At 38.2% G+C, this 19,640-nt stretch overlaps 2 protein-coding genes across 4 annotated transcripts; one reads left to right on the top strand and one right to left on the bottom strand.

Moving 5' to 3' along the window:
* Nucleotides 1-38: 38 nt before the first annotated feature.
* Nucleotides 39-5,796, bottom strand: prelid3a (PRELI domain containing 3A). Of its 3 annotated transcripts, XM_065957976.1 has the most exons (8): nucleotides 5,444-5,796; nucleotides 5,234-5,303; nucleotides 4,761-4,929; nucleotides 4,479-4,568; nucleotides 3,519-3,589; nucleotides 3,006-3,108; nucleotides 2,736-2,812; nucleotides 39-2,600 (listed from the first exon to the last, which is right to left on the bottom strand). In XM_065957976.1, exons 3-7 carry the CDS (start codon nucleotides 4,896-4,898, stop codon nucleotides 2,741-2,743), a joined length of 474 nt encoding a protein of 157 aa, XP_065814048.1. In that variant the 5' UTR covers nucleotides 4,899-4,929; nucleotides 5,234-5,303; nucleotides 5,444-5,796; the 3' UTR covers nucleotides 39-2,600; nucleotides 2,736-2,740. The 3 variants fall into 3 exon arrangements, with proteins under 3 accessions (XP_065814048.1, XP_020488937.1, XP_020488946.1); XM_020633281.3 differs by lacking the exon at nucleotides 5,234-5,303; XM_020633290.3 differs by lacking the exons at nucleotides 2,736-2,812; nucleotides 5,234-5,303.
* A 1,071-nt stretch (nucleotides 5,797-6,867) lies between these two features.
* On the top strand, nucleotides 6,868-13,304 carry elovl4a (ELOVL fatty acid elongase 4a). Its single transcript, XM_020634548.3, has 7 exons — nucleotides 6,868-7,110; nucleotides 8,062-8,144; nucleotides 8,613-8,800; nucleotides 8,914-8,994; nucleotides 9,674-9,845; nucleotides 10,964-11,091; nucleotides 11,227-13,304. Exons 2-7 carry the CDS (start codon nucleotides 8,078-8,080, stop codon nucleotides 11,554-11,556), a joined length of 966 nt encoding a protein of 321 aa, XP_020490204.1. The 5' UTR covers nucleotides 6,868-7,110; nucleotides 8,062-8,077; the 3' UTR covers nucleotides 11,557-13,304.
* The last annotated feature ends 6,336 nt before the right edge of the window (nucleotides 13,305-19,640 follow it).

Here is a 19,640-nt window from a genome sequence, read left to right as displayed (position 1 = left end):
ACAAACGATGAACTGAATGAAAACACTTGACAAAAGGCTGCTATTTGCACCATCAGGACATCTTTGCTTCAGAGTATTTATGATTTCCCTTCCTCACCATCTTATAATTGTTCATAGTGGAGCATTTACAGAAGTTGGTAATTTTAAACACTGATCAGATGTAAAATAAATTTAAAAAAAACACTCATCAAATGATGAAATTTTTTTTTAAAGTACCTTGCCTTGCACATACACTGAAAGGTACAGAGGCTGATTCCTACAAGAAACATTTGATGAACTGAGAGGAAAACTTTGCCTTGATAATTATAAAATATCCCCATGGTAAATCAAAATGATGAGACTAAAAGTCAACATTATGACAGAGTTAGATTTTTAGGTCATAGTAAATTCATGAGTATAAGATACAAAGTCAAAGTAAAACAAATCTGTCCAACCTTTGTGATATAAAGTCTTAATTATGAGACAGAAAAATAACACTGGGCAATCCAGTTATCAAAATGATTAGATAATAATAAAACGTAAAGCAGTGTTTTTAAAAATCTTACCACTTTTCATCTTTAATAATGATGGAAATGTTGTGACTATTGAGGCTAACCTTCTTTACTGTTGGAGCTGGGCTTAAAGTGGAAACACAAACTGTCTTTACACAAGTGGACGTCTCCACAGTGATGAAACCAGAGTAAGCTCCAGAGCGGTAGTTCTAATCTGACAGGCCTGCTGTGTCATAACACTGGGCTTATCAAACAATGGCTCTATGTGTAATCAACAACAAATGATGTGAGTACAAGCATGGAAACAAAGTTTTCTCAAACAATACATTTAATTGTGGCAGTCAGACAACAGATGAAGTCAAAACATAAATTAGAAAAGCAATGACAGTCAAGAAGATACAAACAATATAATACATCTCTGCTGGTTACACAGTAATCAAATAAATAAAATTTATACAAATATAGTGTAAATATTATTCATTTGATATAGAAATGTGATTTATTAGTCTCTGTAATTGTGTGCATCTCCCACTGCAGGATTGCACATACAGTACAAACACTGCCCTGTTCCTCAGGGCTTCAGGTAGCTTTTAGAGAAATTCAACATTTGAGAGCTTGATGTGATGACTGGCAAAGGCATAAAAGATAAAGCTGCCAAGGCAATAATACACAAGTATTGTCTTAAGGCTACATAAATCCATAACTCGGCCCACAAAGGCAATCAAACTAACTTTTTACTTCAATGATACCAAGCCTAAACATGCCATCCTGACTTCCTTTACTAACCCAGTAAAATCAACTGGTTTGACAGAATATTTAGTAATTTCCCATCAAACAAAAGTTGCCAGTGTATTGTTACCTTAACAGCGGAAAAAGAAGGCAATGTTAAAGGTACATTCCCAATTTCTTTTTTAGTCTGACTTCAAAATTATTATTTCCTTGAATTCTTATCTATCTAAAGCTAAATGTGTGATTTTATAGCTAGCGACAATGCTAGCTAGCTAGCACACTACTCACTGGCTGTGTTTGATATCATTCACTTATTCCCTGCTTACTATAAAGAGAGTTGTAAGAACGAAAAAGTGCTGATCACAAAAACATTCCCCAAACTGACAGCAGTAAAAGTACGGACGTAGCATTTTTTTTAGCATTAAGTTGACATGCTGCATTTGAACACTGATGGTAATTTCTGTGTTCTGTCCCCATCAAATAAACAAATAAATAAAGTAGTCCTTGGTTAATAACAACCTTCAGTGGTACAGACTTTTCAGGTGCATTTTGTGATAGATTATTTTAGTCTACTTTATTATCATTAAACATTTGCATTAGAGAATGGTGAACTCATTATAGAATGGACTATATTGTGAATAGTGGTTGATTTCACACACAGCCATAGTCTTTTATAACCCCTCTTACTCATCCAACTTTGTTTTTACTATAATGCATGCAAACATATCTTCTACACTTTGTGCCTCTTTAAACACATAAAAGCACCAGAAGCAACTTTTTGACTGAACTCCTGCTGCAGGAGTCACCAGTGTTCGACATGACAGAAGACTCACAGCAGTTCAAATGAAAGTAAAAAAATCTGTTGCATATTGTTGTTGTACCATACATTGTTTTCGTCAAAGTGTGCCCGTGTACTTTCTGTATCACTTTTAAAGAATGCTAAGATATGTCATGGGAGCAAAGGAAATGTGGGGTAGTAATGTTATAATCATGATGTTAATGCAGCTCCTCTACAAAGGACCACTTGGATTTGAACCTTTCAGCATTGGTGCTGTTTCAGCAGACAGAAACAAACTGTCCAGGTCTTCTTACTTTCACTAATTTCAATAGATGTTAATGTGTTATAGAGTACTGAGTTAGCATTCAGGCTCACCTAACTTCCTTAAATCCATATGTATCTGATCCATTCAGCTTTGGCAGCATCACACATTCTCTCTGAGCTTTCAGTGCGTGGACTCCAGATATGAGAGCAGGGTGAAAACCCACAAAACCTCCGGTATAAAAAATCCCACTGCAGAGGATCCCGAGATGCTGAGAGTCCCCCCTTGTGGTTTATGAGGCGTAGCTGGGAAGAGATGTTGTCACTGCCGAGCTGCAGTCCTGAGTGTGCAGACAAATGATTAAGCACTATTTGAAACATGTGTAATAAAAATGGATTTAGAGGCGTTGCATGCTTTTAAGTATCTGGTAAGGCTGAAGGATAAAGTTGCAAAGGAAAGAAAAGAGAAGAGTTACCAGAGTTAGTAAATATCACAGAGAGGCACGTTCTCTCTTTCAGAGTTCTGAATAATCCACTCAATCGCATCCCAACCCTACAGATTCACACAGAGAAACGGAAGATTAGAGAAGAAACAAACACTGAGAGAGGCAGGTGAACACTTTAGATTTGTTTATCCAGGAAACTTGCAAACTGCAGAGAAACTATCAGAGGGGGTCAAGTACGTCTCAGTTAGACAGCATGCAAAAGAAAATCATGAATAGAAATGTGTTTGTCTTTTGTGTTACCTTCCTAGCATTTGCGGACATTCTTCTCGCCATCATGCCCTCGAGGTAGCTGCTTAGACTCACTCCCTTTACTGTAATGATGGCCTCCTGGGTCAGGACAGTACTGAAGGTGGAGAGAGAGAGAGAGTGAGAGAGCACGAGAAGATTAAGGGGTGAACAACAAACACTCATCAGGTTCTTATCTCTCTGTGGGCTGTTATAATATCAAAATAGGTCGACACAAGCTCTCTGTTCACTGAAATTCTACCAAACATTGTGTTTTGTTGGTTTTCTACCCAGGACCGTTTCTAAAAGAGGGGCAGTCTTTTTTTGAATTAGATTTCGCTGTCTACTGGCAGCTTTGGACATCTAGAGGTGTGCCCCTTGCCTCTCTTTTTGTTTTTCTTTTCATCATTTTGTGTGATACTGCTGGGTGTTCTTGTCTATCTTGTATGTCTGTATTGTAAAAAAAAAGCTATAAATAAAGTATTAAAAAACAACATGAAACACTGAATAGTTGCACAATGTACTTACACGTCAGGGTTGTCGGGGTGTGGTCTGTAGAGGAGCCTCTCATCTACTGAGATCAGGTTGGTGAGAGTGATCTGGAAGATAAACATCATTTTCTTATTCAGGGGAAATGAACCTGAAATCATATAGTGTAAACACAGTGAGCACAACTGATGTGGAAAGAGCAGTTTCTATAAGAACTTATATTTCATGTCAAATATTAATATTATTATAATGATTTAGTCATGTATTCATTATGAACCATTTTACAGCAACAACATAAAACAGCCTGCCCATATGGATGTGGTTGACTAGTATTTGAAACAGAATACTTTAATTGAGTTTTTTTCAATGAAAAAATAACGAGACAAAAATACAGTCTTGCAGCAAATCAGTAATACAACAAGGTGAAGGCAGAGGTAAAACTACAGATGAGGTTTTACAGGTTTTACATAGTATGGAAATCTTTGTGCACTTATTTCCTTATCATCTTGTCTGAATTGTCTTTACTGCCCCTACCAGAGACTTTCTTTTTATTTATTATAACAATCATTTTATGAAAAAAATATCCACAAAACACCTCAAGATATTTTGAAAGATAATAATGTAAGTTCATGTTTCCATTGCAACACAAGACTGATTTATAGGTCCTTTATATCTTTATCTTTCCCTCCTATATCTGCTCATCTATCAGCTTGTAGACACAAGTCTTTTGGTGCACAGTCAAACACCATCAAGAGATAAAATTGCTTGGATAAATATCCAGAAGGAACTAAAGTTAAAAATAGATCCTCAGGTTTGCTATTTCTCAATCCATGTTAGGACCCTCCTCCCAGCCACATAACATTCTCATATAGAGTGAAAATGTGTTGCTTTAGCAGTGACGTTTTTTTTAGTGTTGTTATTAGTCACAAGTGCTAAACGGACTGTTTAATGCATGCTAATTGAGATCATAGCTTGCAGATCTACTCAGTTTGAACTTACATTTGTTGAGCAGAGCTCCATCTTTTTCTCCTCTGGGTCCACGATTGAGTGTTCCTTCACATACGTCTGAGTATGGCTGGTTCCTAAAATCTACAAACACAATAACACATAAACAAACAACAGCTTGTGGGAAATTTGGTCTTCAACTGATCTTTCCATCAAGGCACAAAGGCAACCAAGAAGAAGTTAGTCCCAATATAGTTTTGTCATGCAAAAGCACATGTCAACTTTTTTCGGTGCTTCTTTTCCTGTTTGTTTCTAGAAGGTTAAGAAGACACTGACTGCTCGTACGATTCCCGGGAGGCCCCACTCCGTGCTGAGGAGTCTGTGGCTGTGCAGGCGTCCCTTTTCATCCAGACCGCGGTCCAGCACGTCCACCCCCACCACGTTAGGGTTCATGGGGTTTGGGTACTTCCTCATGGCTGCTTTGATCACTGTCTCCCATGGGTAACTGCACACAAAATAAACCGTATGGTACTGAATACGTCATGTGAAGATAATAAACAATTAAACATGAAACTACTAAGATGCTTAACAAAGAACTACAACAAAACACCATTGGCTTAATCAAGCAAAACTGGCAAAGAAGAAGAGTGTGTAAGAAACATGTGTCATGATCTTTGTTAATTCTGGTTCACATGGTGAACTAAGACAATGCCCTATAAAGAAAAAGTGCTTCCTTTAGGCCTGCCTTAAACTCTGGGACAGACTGTGACTGGTGTTTGACTCCTGATATGTTTCTAATGGTGACTCACCATCAGTCCATTGGCATGAATATGGCAGGTGGATTCACTGATCACCATCATGAGCTTCAGACTTTCACAACTGGTTAAAATTTAGTTAAGGAAGTTTAAGGTCGTGTGAATAAACATGCTATAAAAACCAAGTAGTTCTGTCTCATGAATACTCGCAGAATAAATAATAAAACAATAATAATTAAAAAAACAAAAAACAGTGTGACCAACCTGAACACATGTTCCGTGCTCCAAATCTTCATTGTTCAAACAGCCTCGACCGAATCGCTGCAATACCAGAGGTGTATCTCACCGGACCATTGTCATATGAGGAACTAGCTCCAGTTCTAAGAGAGAAGACGGCCTTTAGGATGGACGCTCACAGCCATCAGTGAAGTGAGTCCACAAAGGGAATATCCGCCTTTCTTTGCATAGTAGCGTTGAGTACAGACTGCACAATATACCTGCTGATAAATGTGTCACAGGTACAACAGAAACTTAAACAATTATAACAAATAGCTTGCACGGTAGAGGACAAGAGAAACCGGTGCAGCAGCGGAGAAAGCGAAAGTCAAGTCAGACAGGGTGAGATACAGGACTGTGGTTAAAGGACCTTCTAAATAAAATCCTTTTAAAATATAGTTTTCAACAGACAGCGTCCCAAGTCTTTGAAATACTTCATACAGTGAGATTGATTCTTACTTTTCAGAAACATTAAGCAGAATATGGCATTTCAGATGAAAGTGAATGAGTTCTTCTCATTTCTTCTAGGGTTTAAGCCCTACAACATCATTTAATACATACAAATATAGGGAGTTAAATAACGTAAAATCTCTGACATTTTGTAGGTTTTTTAAATACTTTTATATCAGAGGGCATCTTTTATTTTTCTAAGCTAATGTTCTACCATGTTTTCCATGTCTACCACCATTTTTTATTTTAATTTTTTTAATCTATTTTTTAGAATCTATTTTTTTCTACATTCTTAATTTTACTTTTTTTTTAAATTTAAATTGTACTGTGTTCACTTTTTGTCTGCAATCTTTGCTCTTTGCTGCTGTAACAATGTAAATTTCCCCATTGTGGGATAAATAAAGGATTATCTTATCTTATCTTATTGTAGCTTTTTACCGCGAAGACACAACTCACCTCCACAGAAAACAAGGCATTATATATATATATATTTTTTTTTTTTTACAGTCTTGTCTTAAAGGACAGTGCTCTGCTTTTCCTTGTTATTCTGTCTAACTTCACGAAGAAGCTGAGCTAGCGCAGATGCTGCATCCGCCTCCATCTCTGCGCAGGCGCAAAGCATCTTTCCATCATCCCGTCCCGTTAAGCGTTTAGCAGAGGAGCGGAACTTCATCAAGTTAGACATAAAAAACAAAGAGCAAACCGGAAATACAAAAACATCTCTTTCAAATAAAGGTCTTTGATTGGAGAACATAGAACCAATCCAAGAAAATAAACATAGACTACAGCATTAGAAATATATTGTTGCTTGTTATTGTTGGTGAACCCTTTTGATTACATGTTTTAAGTTGAAAGATTTTATGAACTGAACAGGTGTGAGGTTGAATTACTATTATTATTGGTTGATGGACTTTTATTTTGAAAGTGTAACCGGATGTGTACACTCTGTGCCTTGTCGCTTGTTGACGAGGTTCAGAAGAGGAATTCGCTGAAGCAGACGCGCTGTGGAGGCCAGTGTGGTCCCGTAACCACAAATTCATGCCATCGCCGTTAATTCGAGTGTCCGGTTATTCCAAACTGGATTCCGAACATTCAATAAATTAATAGAAAACTAGTCCAGCCGAATCCGAGCCGGATTACCGCACAACGCATGACCTTGCATTGAATGTCATTATAGACGGATTTTTTTTTAAAGCACCGACACGGTAAGGTAATAAGCATCTACACCCGCACACAGTGGAGGCGAGATAAATGTTGTGATATTCTAGGCTGTATGTCTCTTTTGCATAGTCTGGTTGTGGGAAATAGACTTATATGTAGCTCATCTTTTATGGTCAACAATTATTTTGTTTTCCAGATGTAAGACGAAAACAGCGCAGACGGTTTTGGGGAAATTCATATTGATGACAGGAGTGCTCATGCAGCCTGGTTGAAGGCCGGACTGTATGCCGCAGAATGCAAATTTGCCACGCAAATTGTGATCAACCCTACTGTACAAACATTATCCAAATTGTTTTCAGAAACGGAGCACGTTGGGTTATATGTTTATTCCAACAGATAGAGGCTGTCGTTAATACTTAGAGCAGTTTATTCTGGAGCAGCAGAGGAGGCAGATGCTGCAGCAGCCTGATCCGCTCCGGGCTGGAGAGAGAGGGAGAGAGAGGAGGGGGGCGGGGGGCGCCATCCATCCTTACAGGATCATTAAATCATAGTGAGTCTCTGACTGTGCCACCAACAACCTCTCCTCCCTTTTTGACCTATTTCAACGTGAAAGTGGGACACAAGGCATCCCCCCTATATCATCACCAGGTTGGTGATCTGATTGTGTTCGTGCCTGAAACCTGCTGACACATGCGCTGTGCCGGCCAGTGCTCCCTGCCTTTGTGCGCAGTGAAGCCTATAGCTCATCTATCACGGCCTCATGGGGCCACACACTCATTTAGGTTGAGGTGTACCAGCTGCTGGCATGAAGCCGTTTCATTGAGGAATTTTCAATATTGAAACAATGTCTAAAGTTATGTGATTATTATGTTAAGGAGGCGTTGTTGGTTCTTAATCTCTTGGAATTTGACACCAGTGAATCCAGCTCTGCATACTAAACACTGTATAAAGCTAAGTGTTATATGTCATCATCTCACATTTCTCTTCTATTTCAGGTCCTCAGCTGCAGCCATGGAGATTGTCACTCATTTAATAAATGACACCATAGAGTTCTACAAATGGACTTTAACCATTGCAGGTAATATCCTGTGTTTTTGCCATAGTCTATTTTCAGAGAAATTGTGTTTTACATGTTTCTGAATTCACATTCATTGTGTGGGCCAGTATACAAATAACTGTACTCTTAAAACAAGTCTGACATATATTTTAAATACTTAATTAGAATCAGTACACAATATCAACACAGAGCTCTTATTTCAATTCACCTGTGAAACCGATGTCATTGAATATATTGAAGGGATTTATATTGGGGTTTTTTTTGTAAAGAGAATTAGTATTATCTGTCATTGCCTGAAAGTATCACAAGCATACTAATTAAACTAAGGTGTTTATAAAAACTGACATCCAGACATCTCTGCAACAGTATAAATCTGGAATATCTAATCAACCTTTCAACCTGGACCCTTCTTTGAATAAACTGACACTGACACTGGCAAACATTAAGACTGATTATGTAATGCTCTGAGAACATCTGTCCCTCCTGCAGACAAGCGGGTGCAGAAATGGCCCCTGATGGACAACCCCCTGCCCACACTGGCCATCAGCACCTCCTACCTGCTGTTCCTCTGGCTGGGACCCAAATACATGAAGAACAGAGAGCCCTTCCAGCTCCGCAAAACGCTCATTGTCTACAACTTCAGCATGGTCTTTCTCAACTTCTTCATCTTTAAAGAAGTAGGTTACTATTACAGAAATTTGTTTACCTGTATTTCTTATTAAGATGTTTATGTGGAAGTGTTTACCCAGCTTCTCTCTTGTTTCCTCTAACATATTCTTTTGTTTTGTAGTTGTTTATGGCGGCGCGGGGAGCAAACTACAGCTACATTTGTCAATCTGTGGACTACTCAGATGACCCCAATGAAGTCAGGGTGAGTGTTTGGAGCTAAGGCAGGAGTTCAACTTGTGAAGTAAACAAAAAGAAACACATTCGTATTTAATGAAAAAGGAGCGTTTGTCGAGATGGATTGCACCTGATCTGCCCTATGATGTATCATATTATCACATGGTCCATGTGTGTATGCTGTCACTACTTCACCTCTCCTTATTTACTACAACACAACATATTTAACAGATAAATCTTACTTTACTTTTGTGCGTTTTTAATACAACTAATGATGAATACAATCTTTGTCAGCTTGCCAGAGAAGCTTCACTCTCTGTAGTTTGAGTCGCACGATCAACTTCCACCATTTGGACTCTGCTCCTGTTATCAGGAAAGGTGCGAGCTGCACCAGGCATGATGGAAGGTGTTCAGTTTCACCTTCCTTCCTTTTGCTCCATGACGTAGACTGACACACTTACTCGGTCTCAGGTGACCCTGATATTGAGATGTTTTAGAATAGACAAGGAAGAAAATTTGTTTTTTAAGAAGGTACAAGTTAATGTGGAAGTCAGATTAATCTATTCCACTTGTTAATGTCTTACACAAAGAGCTTCATGTAAAAAAAAAAAAAACTCCTCCTCTTTGTCTCTGTTTTTCTCTTTTTGTTTCTCCATGTTCTCTGTTCCTGTCTGCTCCCTCCACCTCTGCTGTTCTGTCTGACACAGGTGGCAGGAGCTCTGTGGTGGTATTTCGTCTCAAAGGGCATTGAGTATCTTGACACGGTGTTTTTCATCCTGAGGAAAAAATTCAACCAGGTCACTTTCCTGCACGTCTACCACCACTGCAGCATGTTCACGCTCTGGTGGATCGGCATCAAATGGGTGGCAGGAGGACAGTGTGAGTAGCTCATGCTCAAATAGGTTTCTATTTTATTCTTCATATTTATTCTTATTAGGATTTGCCAACTATTTAATTACCAAATAAGGGACAATGTAGTGTGAATGAAGTATATAAGCAAGGATCATGTAGCAGATATGATTTGTAGTTTTACCAAAAATGCATTATTATACACACATATTCATTTATTTAATGTCAATAAATCTCTAAAAAAGGACCCCGAAACTGACATATTATATCTCAGACCTCCATCTGAGAATTATTTTAGATTTGTTTAATTGCCCAAAGTTTATGCAACCATGATTCAAAGTTTTTCATTCTGTTACTGTGGTACTTAAAGATTAAATTATTATAGTGCAAATCCACTCGTGGGATCCCCTGTAACCCCCTTCCTGATATTGTTGCTCCTTTTATACCGTGGCCTGATTGCGCAACACTGTAGCAGCATGCTCGCCTCAGAAGGCTTTTGTTTTTCATTGTGGGCGGCTTAACCCACGTCATCTTTACTTCTCATTGCTTATTTTAGCTGCAAAGTTTGAACGATTTATACATATTTATATTCATACTTGAGCGCCAGAAGCCAACTGAACAACTCCATCCATGAAAGAAAACATTTCGGAGGGATTTGATGCTTTTGATGCTGTAGGTATATGTGATGCAGATTCGATAATGTCAATCAGTGCTAAGTATTCAAAAACGTTATAACTCGTATGATTGTAAAAAATGCACTGTATAGAACCAATTGCAAGATTTATTTGGGCTATGCTTTTATCGGTGAGGACAGGACAGTTTAAGTTATAAAGCAGGAGGAGTGAGCGGGGAATGACATGACAGGACTACAGACTGTACATGTGCACACAACCTACAGCTGGACCAACCATCGCCCCTAGAAACACAATTTAGTTTGTTTGTAACAAATCCATTTTGAGCACCAAAATGTACATGGCAAAGCTAATTTATGGTCAAAAAATATGAAATATATATGTTGTTACAAATATAAAAACCTACGTTATTGTCATTAATGGAAAGAAATAACCTAGTATTGGTTGTGTTTGTAATAAATAAAACTGTACTCAAAGCATCACAAAACTCACATGAATGTTTTCCTGTACTTGCAGCATTCTTCGGTGCACACATGAACGCAGCAATCCATGTCTTGATGTATCTGTATTATGGCCTGGCCTCTTGTGGACCTAAGATCCAAAAGTATCTGTGGTGGAAGAAATACTTGACTATCATCCAGATGGTAAGAAATGACTAATTGCATTCCTTAAAAACAATTCAGAAGATTCATCTCAATGATAAAACTTTTTTTGAAAAGTTGTTAAAAAACAAAACCCATTGCAAAAATAAGATTCTACTTCCTTTTTTTCTGTCTTAGATCCAGTTCCACGTCACTATCGGCCACACTGCCTTGTCCCTCTATGTCAACTGTGACTTCCCCCACTGGATGCACTACTCCCTCATCTGCTACGCCGTCACCTTCATCATCCTCTTCGGCAACTTCTACTACCAGACCTACCGCCGCCAGCAGCCCAGACGCGACGCTTCCTCCTCCTCTTCCTCCAAAGCCAGCAAGGCCATCTCAAACGGCTCCCTCAACGGGCTCAGCAAGGCCGCCAACGGAGCCGCCGTGACGGGGAGTAAAGAGGAGAAGCCCCAGGAGAACTCAGGGAGGAGGAAGAGGAAAGGGAGAGCTAAAAGAGATTAGATGGAGAGAGGGGAGGAAGGGAGGTAGAGGTGAGGAACTTGATTTGGGTTCTAGGTTTATTATGTTACAATATGAAAGACTTAATTTGATGAAGATTTAAGTGGATGGATGCATTGAGGTATGTCTATTTAAGCCATGATCTAAGTTGTTGTAGATAAAACATGAGACAGATCATTCTGTAAGTAGGTGGTGTCAGTGGTCATTGCTAAGATGGCAGAAATTACCCAAAAACACAAAGTGTACGGTACAGGATAGATCTTAGTATTCCTTGTCTTCATTGTGGTGCCAAGTACTGTAGATCGGGTTCACAAAGTGACTTTCAGCTCGTAAATACAACCTGAAAATGAAACAGAGTTTTTCAGGCTCATTTGGGCATGCTGGGAAAGCTCCATTAAAATGTGACTGAGCTGCTTAAAAACATGAAACATCAATATTAGCAACCACTGCTGTGCTGCTGAGACAGGGATACACATCATAACACACGCTAAAGTGTGTCAATGGATATTTGAACAGATTTCTGTTGTTGTTCACCTTAACAGATATAAAACGGATGATAATGTACAGTATCATATCTTTTCTTTTTTTTTTGTCCTCATTTCACCCATGTTGTTGTTGTTGATGTTGTGTGCGAGAGACTTCAGTTTACAGAACATGAATATGGAGTTGTCTTATTTATTTTTGATTTATTCAAAGTCGTGGACTCACTTACTTTGTGTGTTTACCAAACAGGGCACAGTAACGTTCTAAAGATGGAAAAAATAATCAATATTCAGATGTAAGATGTACATAGAAATAGAAGAAGAAATCGATTTCTGACCCTTTGAGACTTGGGGTGGACTTGTTTCATTGCTTGATGGAAAATCACCAACTGTAGCTGAAAGCAGGTAAATGTGAAGAATTTCTATTTCTGCATAAAGCTGTTACACTTTTTTTTTTTTTTTTTGATGTTTCTGGTTATATGTAATGCAATGCTGTTTCATTAATATGCAGAGGAATGATGGATTATCTCAATGTTTCCTTCTTTGACAGAGAGGCTTTAAAGAAGTTTTGGGAGCTGTTTACCTGTTAACCTTTTTTTTAATTCTCTCCTCGCTGCTGATTGTTGTTGTTTGTCTGACATGCTGGTGAAAAACGTGTGCTGAACAATGAGCTAATGATGTGCAGCTGAGTTCCCCTGTGTATTTACCCACATGGCAGCCAATTCTTTATCAAGTTAAGTAAAGCTCAGACACCCTTTTCTTTCCATTGTCAATCAAATATCTTTTGGTGTCTTACATTTCAGGCTTTACCTTGAGTCCTGAGCTTGCTTGAATGTAAATGTATCAGGGGACATTTTGGATTTAAAAAGAGAGAGAGAGAGCTGTTGGACCTCCATGGACTGAAGGATAACTTTGCTCTGTCTGTAGTATAAAAGGTACATAACTGGTCAGCTCTTTTACAGCATAAACTCAGCTTTATGTCCTCCATTAACCAAATGCATTCAGTGTTATTTACTGGCTCTTTCTATTTATTTAATGTAAATACCAATCCACATCAACTGGGAGTGCTTGTCTGTGTATTATGTGTTCTTTTTTGTGTTTTACATATTACATTGTGATATTTTGTACACTGCGCATTTGGGATCGTTCCCAGCTTGTTAGCTCGGACAGTTATACGTCCACATTGCTTCTGTGTTTTTTTGTTTTTTTAAAGGATCATAACTTTGAACTCTCTTCAACATTAAATTAAACTGAATGCCTCTAAATGTGCTCCATGCTTCATTTGACTGACTTTAGGATGTGAGTCTTAAGAATATAAATCTAAATGTATGTATGGATCATGACGTCATTGGCAGCAGATGTGCGGAGTAGGTCTTCAACACTAGATGGCGTTGTTGTGACATTGCAGTTTAAAGCAGAAAAGGATAGAAAATGACATTTGTGGTGTCTTATTTAAATGTGATTTCTATTTAAAAAGGCAATTTGACAAGTTTGACATCAATATTTTTTACCTTAATTCATTTTTAGCTATTTCTTAATACAATTGTCATATTCAAATTTAAAATGACATAATTTTTTATAATGCTTTATAATGTGAAAGTGAAAGTATGGAAAGAGAAAGTATGGAAAAATCTGGGAGTGTTCATGAGTTAGAGTTTATGATTACAGGCTTGATGTCTTTATTTTTACAAGCAGAGACAATTTCAACAAGTCAAATATACCACCAATGTCCCTGTAGACGGTGGATGTTGTTTTACCGTCGTTTGGAAATACTTTCTACATTTCTGATACAGGATAACATCACTTACATTATTACTTTTGAGATTGTTTTATCAGCCAGCCTAAGACAGAACATATCACATTTATGTCACATAATTCTTAGTTCTCACTGTTTATGTAAGTGTCAAATACACTTAGGAACACATTATACACATTATAATTCAGACCTATTAGAGTGTATTACCTCATTAAACCTCACATGTCTTTGGCTCAGTGATGTAGATTTCATTTAATGGAGTTGTACCTTTAGTGTGGAGGCACAACCATTCTGCTCCTTTTGAGATTACAAAATGAAACACTTCCCCATAATATATAGTGCAGTCAGAGTAAAGTATCTCTGAAATCTCACACGCTCAATTTTATTTGAGTGAATAGGTCAGAAAGTCATGTGCCTGGGGAAATCAGTATTTCCCGCAGATGACAGTAATGGTCGTCTAGGATCAAAACTGTAAGCTGCCTATTTAGATATTTGTATAGCCTTTTAAACACCAATTTAAATGATTTTTTTCAACTACTTTTGCTACAATAATAGATTTAAATGATTAAATGTTAATCTACTACTAACTTACTTTATTTTTATCACCCTGGATCTTACTTTGACTTTATATGAATATATATGAAATGTGTTTTTCTAAAGAAAAAGCTGCATTGCCTTTCCTTGCCTCACATGGCAGATGTGTAGGTCTAAAGTGAGACTGCTGGGGGCGCTCTGACTCTACAGATTACTTTTGAAGGCTGCTCCTCCGTGTTTGGCTTTTAATTCATTAAAGGTTTGTAGGTCCATTTGGTAAAACTTAACCATGGAGATGCATTTTGTTCCTCAGATATTAAGCAATGCAAAATCATTGTACATTTCTATTGGAAAGCTGGAAATCATTGAAAAGACAAAATAACAGCCACTGAGTGAAGACATGGATAAAAATGAAGGAGGAAGTTGGTAGTTCAGATAGGAAATTGGAATAAGAAGGAGGATTAAGAGATAAGCAGAACAGGGAGAGTTAAGAATCAAGAGGTAAATGGACAAAAAAAAGAAGGTAAGAGAAGTGGAAATGATGTGGGAGAAAATGAAAGCATACATATCCAGAATCCTGGATAAATGAGATGTTGCAGTAACTGGCTTTACAATAAAGTTTAACATAAACATACCAGAGATGATTTCTGATAATTTATCAGTGCTCAGGACATAGAAATAGTTATAGAAATAACTTCTAAAGATGAAGAACTATACCAAATCAGTTTTTATCATTCAAAATTGAATAAATTGAAATAATAATTGGATAATTACAAAACTTGAATTCCTGCTTATCAGCGCGAGAGTTGTTTAATAGTCCTTCTAAGATATTTATGCTTTACTTTGCTTCACCCCATTACACCTGAGATCCAGTCAGGTACATTTTATTTCTATCAGCTCAAAATCATAAATCTGATTTTACCTGAGGCTTGATGTTGTTTGGAGAAGTTTGCCACAGACCATAACACTGATACACTGTCTACACAATACAGTATTACTGATCACTTTCTGACCCAAACTTTCCTTAGTCATTCACATTCAGCAATAGAAAATATCATGGTGTGACATTTTGTTGGTTTTGTGTGGTTATATGAACATGGGTATACTATTAACATTATGATTCTTATTTATTTTAACATACCCCCTAATCCTTCAGCCTTTTATGAGAATTTTCTATATTTTTTTATGGTTTGTGCAATAGAGAAATATGCCTCAAAATATGCCGCCTTGTAAATTTAGTTCCAACAAAAGGGCGTGGCAATGTCTCATACATGTTTCTCATCTTATTTGGTTCAAAAATCAAAAATGAATGACATTTAGTGAAGGCAGATCTATGGTGACCTGTTTGCTTGAAAAAAAGATAAATCCTTCCAAAATGTAATTGCTCATCCCTTTCGGTTCAAACAAAGGTTTCCATGGTAACAGTACACAGCAGCTGTGTGGACCTCCCCTACCCCCCCTCATCCACCCCAAAATCTCCCAACCCCCCGCCCTCGATACTCCCCTCCTTTTTTCTTCCTGAATCAGCTGAGCATGCGTGGGAAAAAGACCCAACACTATAAACTATTTGAAAGGGTTTAAGTATTTATGTGTGTGTGTGTGTGTGTGTGCATTTTTAAGTGTAGGTTTCAGTTTGTGTGAGTGTGTGCTCGTATAATGGGTAGAGAGATTGAGAAACACATTTATAGTAGTGTTAGTGTGTGTGTGAGTGTGTGTGTGTGTGTGTGTGTGTGTGTGTGTGTGTGTGTGTGTGTGTGTGTGTGTGTGTGTGTGTGTGTGCGTGTGTGTGTTTGTGTGTGTGTGTGCGTGTGTGTGTGTGTGTGTGTGTGTGCGTGTGTGTGTGTGTGTGTGTGTGTGTGTGTGTTTTTGCAGCCCCCCTGCAGAGTTTATGAGTGGGAGGACTCCAGCAGCAGTATTACATGGATTTTGTTTTTGTTTTTCTCCAAGTCTGAACCCTGAGCAATACTTTCACAATAATTTCCTTTCCTTCTTGTCTTTTCTTTTTTTCTTACAAAAAAAACTAAATGTCTTTAGCATTTGTACTCTGTGAATGAGATTTGGAGAGGGTGAAATATTTGCTGGGAATGAATTACAGGCTGCATAAAGAATGTGTGTTATCTGCAGCAGAATGCAGTTAATGCTCTTTAAAAATGTCCAAGCCTCCATTTACATGTTTGCCAAATAAGATTGTGCAATGTTAAAAAAAAAAAAGCAAGTCTTTAAATGTTTTTTGAAATGGACACAGTGGCAGATTTGACCTGCACAACTTAGCATAAGTATAACATGCCAGTACATGTCATCTGTTTTTTTGTCTTTCTTTCTAATTTCCTTTTACTCAATCTCTGTTCAACCAAATGTTGGTCCAAATGGAATAGAGAAACCCAAAGCCACATGAATAGATCATAGGTTAAAGAAGAAGCCATTGCTGCCCAACAGAACTCCAAGTCATTTTATTGAGCTCCTTCATACATACAGCCCAGTGCTTGACAAATCAAACAGATGAGAATAAGAGCAGAAATGGACATAAATCAAAATTCGACAGATTGGATTCACATGCATTTCAGTTTAACTGTGTGTCTGTATTCAGACATATAGCTTCCCTTTTCAGTCGAATCCCATGTGAATTTCACAACAAAGCTGCAAATGTCCTGCCTGTCAGACGCTCAGTTGATATCTGGAGCACAACAACTGAGACAGGTGGGGTTTTTTTAATGCCTTGTGAAAAAATAATCATAATGCACCAATACGACACCAGCTTCAGAAAGCCCTCCAAACAAGGGCTTGTGGGGCGGCTGTGGCTTTGTGGTAGTGTCGGTTCTCAACTGGAAGGTTAGGGGTTTGATTCCCAGCTAAAGCAGTCACATGTTCTAAGTGTCCTTGATGGAAAAAATGTAACCCTGATGATGGGCATTCTGCATAGCAGCCTCTGCCATCAGTGTGTATGTGGTCTGAATGGGTGAGTAGGTGAATGGAACATGCGGCCTAAAAGAGGACGAGAAAAGCACAAGTCCAAATCCATTTACCATTTACTTACTACTTTTCATTAACTCATCTGGGATATGGCTTTATTTCAGAGTTACATCCTACATATCAATGGTGGAGTAACATATGCTCACAGAAAATATGCTAATGTCTCAGGCTTCCCTTTGAAAGGATGAATTTATGAATAAACATTACATGCAGTTCTTTAAAATATGATAAATCAGAACTCAGACACTACACCACAACAAAAGAAAACAGTCTAGACCTGCTGTCTTTGTCAAGTGTCTCTGGAAAGCTTTACTTTTGATCATTGTTTCATTTTTAATTTTCGGTGTAAAGCCCATTGAGTTTACATTTGAAATGGGCTGTACAAATAAAATTGAATTGAACTCTGCAGATGATTCCTGACTGTTTGTTTAAACAGTTCCAAACAAACAGCCTGGGGTCTTCGCACACTTGTGACTGTGATGACCAGTGTTGGAGTATTTGTAAATTATACAGAAAGCGAGAATGCGAGAGAGACTCTGGAGTGCTAAAATGAAGGAGGGGGGGATATTTTTAGATGAAGGTTCATCAGGGCCACTCTCTCTCTCTCCCTCTCTCTCTCTCTCTTTAGCACTCTCTCTCTCTCTAGCTCTTAGAAGAACATGGAGTGGGATGGAGAGCTGAGAAATAAAGGAGATTTACCACTCTGAAGATGGACAGAACAGTTATATGCAGACAACAATAGTAATAGTTCTTGGGAAAGCTGTCTCATCATAGCAGAACACGTCAGTCTTAACAAATCATTCGGTCTCCAATGAAGTCTTAAACAACAAATCAGGTTCAAATCACACCAGGTTCAAACGTGCAGCTTCAGGAATAGTGCACAGAGAGGTATTTTACTAAAAAGAAGGGAGAAGGCAATTCAATACAGAATGACAATTCAAGTAAATTAATTACACCTGCTACTTTAAATGTTTAGAATTATTGAATACAGTTAAATAAATGTCAAAATGGAAGACTCTTAAATCCTAACAGAGAGTGAAATGACACTCGCCTCAGCTAAACATTACCCTCCTTTGTTTTACTTGACAAAAGAAAATCAGTAATCTTATGAGGCACATGGAAGCCTCCACGGTGCGGACATCTGTCACTTTAATGCAAGCAAATGATTGAATAGTCCCGGGGCAGAGGGACAGCATAGGTGGGGGAAGTGGCAAAATGTGGGTGTGTCTCTGAAAGGGAGCACAAGACCCCAAACATCTGTTATCCTATTCAGAGAAAATAGATCACCATCCGGCCCAAAGGTGGCTGATTGGCCGGACAAAATCTTGTATCACAATTAAACAGTGATTACAAAAAAGAAAGCATGAATGGATCAAGATATATTGTTGTAAAAGCCTGCAGGGACAGAAACAAAAGGCTGCACAGACAGGAAGCTGAGAGCTGTGGTTACTGAAGCCTTAACAGAGTCTAAAATCCATGCCATAAAACTTTCAGAGCAGAGAAAATCCACGCTTTCAGTCTGAATCAATCCCTGCTGCTTTCTGCAAACTAACTTGTTACTTTGCTTGCGCAGAATTGATGCACTCCACACCTGTCTGCCTCCTTTACAATGTGTCTTTAAGCAGCTGTGAGACAGTTCACATGTACGTGTGTTTTATCTTGTGGGCACAGGTCCAAGAATGCATCTGGCCCTAAGCGAAATAATTCAATCACGGTGAAGATGCATTATATTTATGAGGAGAGCTGGGCCTGTGTCCAAGCAGAATAAATTGCCTTGCAGTGGCCATTTCCTTTAGAAAACCTTGCATGAACCTGTGTTCAAACTAAATCCACTCCTATTTCAACATTTATATTTCCTCACAATTCTTATTAATAATTGTTGAGCGATAAATGCCACACAGTACTCATTATTTCAACAAATAAAATGTCTTATTAATCCCCTGACAACATTGGACGAGGCCTTTTCTCTCCTCTTCAATGATTTCTTGGAATTTGTTGACACATTTTGTTCTACAGCTTCAGTTTGGGGCGTTACACAGAAAGAGGGATGAGTGAAGCTTTTGATGTTTAGGTTGGACTTACTTTACTTTTGCCGAGAGACAGAGGGAGAAAGTTTGCTGGTATAAAACCTACAACTACAAAGATTCTGACTTTCTTTACACATTCGGTGAGGCCGATGGTGTCTTGCAAGGGCCTAGAATATACTTGAATACTGTAAATAACTGTGAAGAGGTACCAAAATAATAATAATAACCAAAATGATTGATAATGACCAAACTGTACACTGGACCCAGAGTTTGGTGCAATGCCCTTGTATGGCATATCAACAATTTTACTAATTCTGC

Source organism: Labrus bergylta, chromosome 8 (assembly GCF_963930695.1).
Source record: "Labrus bergylta chromosome 8, fLabBer1.1, whole genome shotgun sequence".
Classification (NCBI taxonomy): Eukaryota; Metazoa; Chordata; class Actinopteri; order Labriformes; family Labridae; genus Labrus; species Labrus bergylta.
The sequence above is the reverse complement of the archived record's forward strand: the minus strand, read 5'-3'. Positions and strand labels throughout refer to the sequence as shown.

Coding starts and splice junctions, on each gene's coding strand:
- elovl4a (XM_020634548.3), top strand. CDS start 8,078: ATGGAGATTGTCACTCATTTAATAAATGACACCATAGAGTTCTACAAA. Junction 8,145..8,612: donor ATGGACTTTAACCATTGCAG/GTAATATCCTGT, acceptor TCCCTCCTGCAG/ACAAGCGGGTGCAGAAATGG. Junction 8,995..9,673: donor ATGACCCCAATGAAGTCAGG/GTGAGTGTTTGG, acceptor TGTCTGACACAG/GTGGCAGGAGCTCTGTGGTG.
- prelid3a (XM_020633281.3), bottom strand. CDS start 5,475: ATGAAGATTTGGAGCACGGAACATGTGTTCAG. Junction 3,109..3,518: donor CACCCCGACAACCCTGACGT/GTAAGTACATTG, acceptor CTCCACCTTCAG/TACTGTCCTGACCCAGGAGG. Junction 2,813..3,005: donor TGTCCGCAAATGCTAGGAAG/GTAACACAAAAG, acceptor GTGAATCTGTAG/GGTTGGGATGCGATTGAGTG.